At 73.6% G+C, this 674-nt stretch overlaps 1 protein-coding gene across 1 annotated transcript in view; it reads left to right on the top strand.

The window, feature by feature from the left end:
• LOC105854586 overlaps nucleotides 1–674 on the top strand; it is a 54,377-nt gene that overhangs the window by 41,755 nt on the left and 11,948 nt on the right. The window contains exon 7 of the mRNA XM_012734631.1: nucleotides 19–663. Within this exon, the coding sequence (XP_012590085.1) occupies nucleotides 19–663 (645 nt within the window). The remainder of the gene's footprint in view (nucleotides 1–18; nucleotides 664–674) is intronic.

Below are 674 nucleotides of genomic sequence, written 5' to 3'. Positions count from 1 at the left end.
CGGGCGGCCGCGCCCGAGCCGGTCATCTACAGCCTGGTGCCCGGCACCACGCCCGAGAGCAACCGCGACGGCGTCTTCGCCCTGGACAGCGGCACGGGGCTCCTGAGGGTGCAGAAGGCCCTGGACTACGAGTCCACCAGGTGGTACCAGCTGGACCTGGTGGCCCGCCGCCCCCACAACGGCACCTACCTGGCCTCCCTGGTCTCGGTCAGCATCCAGGTGGGGGACGTCAACGACAACAGGCCGGAGTTCGAGGCCGACCCCTACACGGCCGTCCTCGCGGAGAACATGCCCGCGGGGACCTCGGTCGTCCAAGTGACCGCCGGGGACCGGGACACCGGCGACGCCGGCCGGGTGGGCTACCGGCTGCCCGCCGGCCCCGGCAGCGACGTCCACGGGCTCTTCGCCGTCGACAGGGAGACGGGCTGGGTCACCACCCTGCGCGAGCTGGACTGCGAGGCCCGCCGGGCCTACCGCTTCTACGTGGAGGCCCACGACCACGGCCGGGACGTCCAGCTGTCCTCCCGGGTCCTGGTGGAGGTCGCCGTGACGGACGAGAACGACAACCCCCCGCGGTTCGCCGCTGAGGCCCACCGGGGGTCCGTGGTGGAGAACGGCGAGCCCGGGGAGCTCGCGGCCACCCTGCGGACGCTGGACGCCGACGTCGCCGAGCA

The sequence above is a fragment of the Condylura cristata genome, unplaced genomic scaffold (assembly GCF_000260355.1).
Source record: "Condylura cristata isolate star-nosed mole 26May11 unplaced genomic scaffold, ConCri1.0 scaffold00062, whole genome shotgun sequence".
Lineage (NCBI taxonomy): Eukaryota > Metazoa > Chordata > Mammalia > Eulipotyphla > Talpidae > Condylura > Condylura cristata.
The sequence above is the reverse complement of the archived record's forward strand: the minus strand, read 5'-3'. Positions and strand labels throughout refer to the sequence as shown.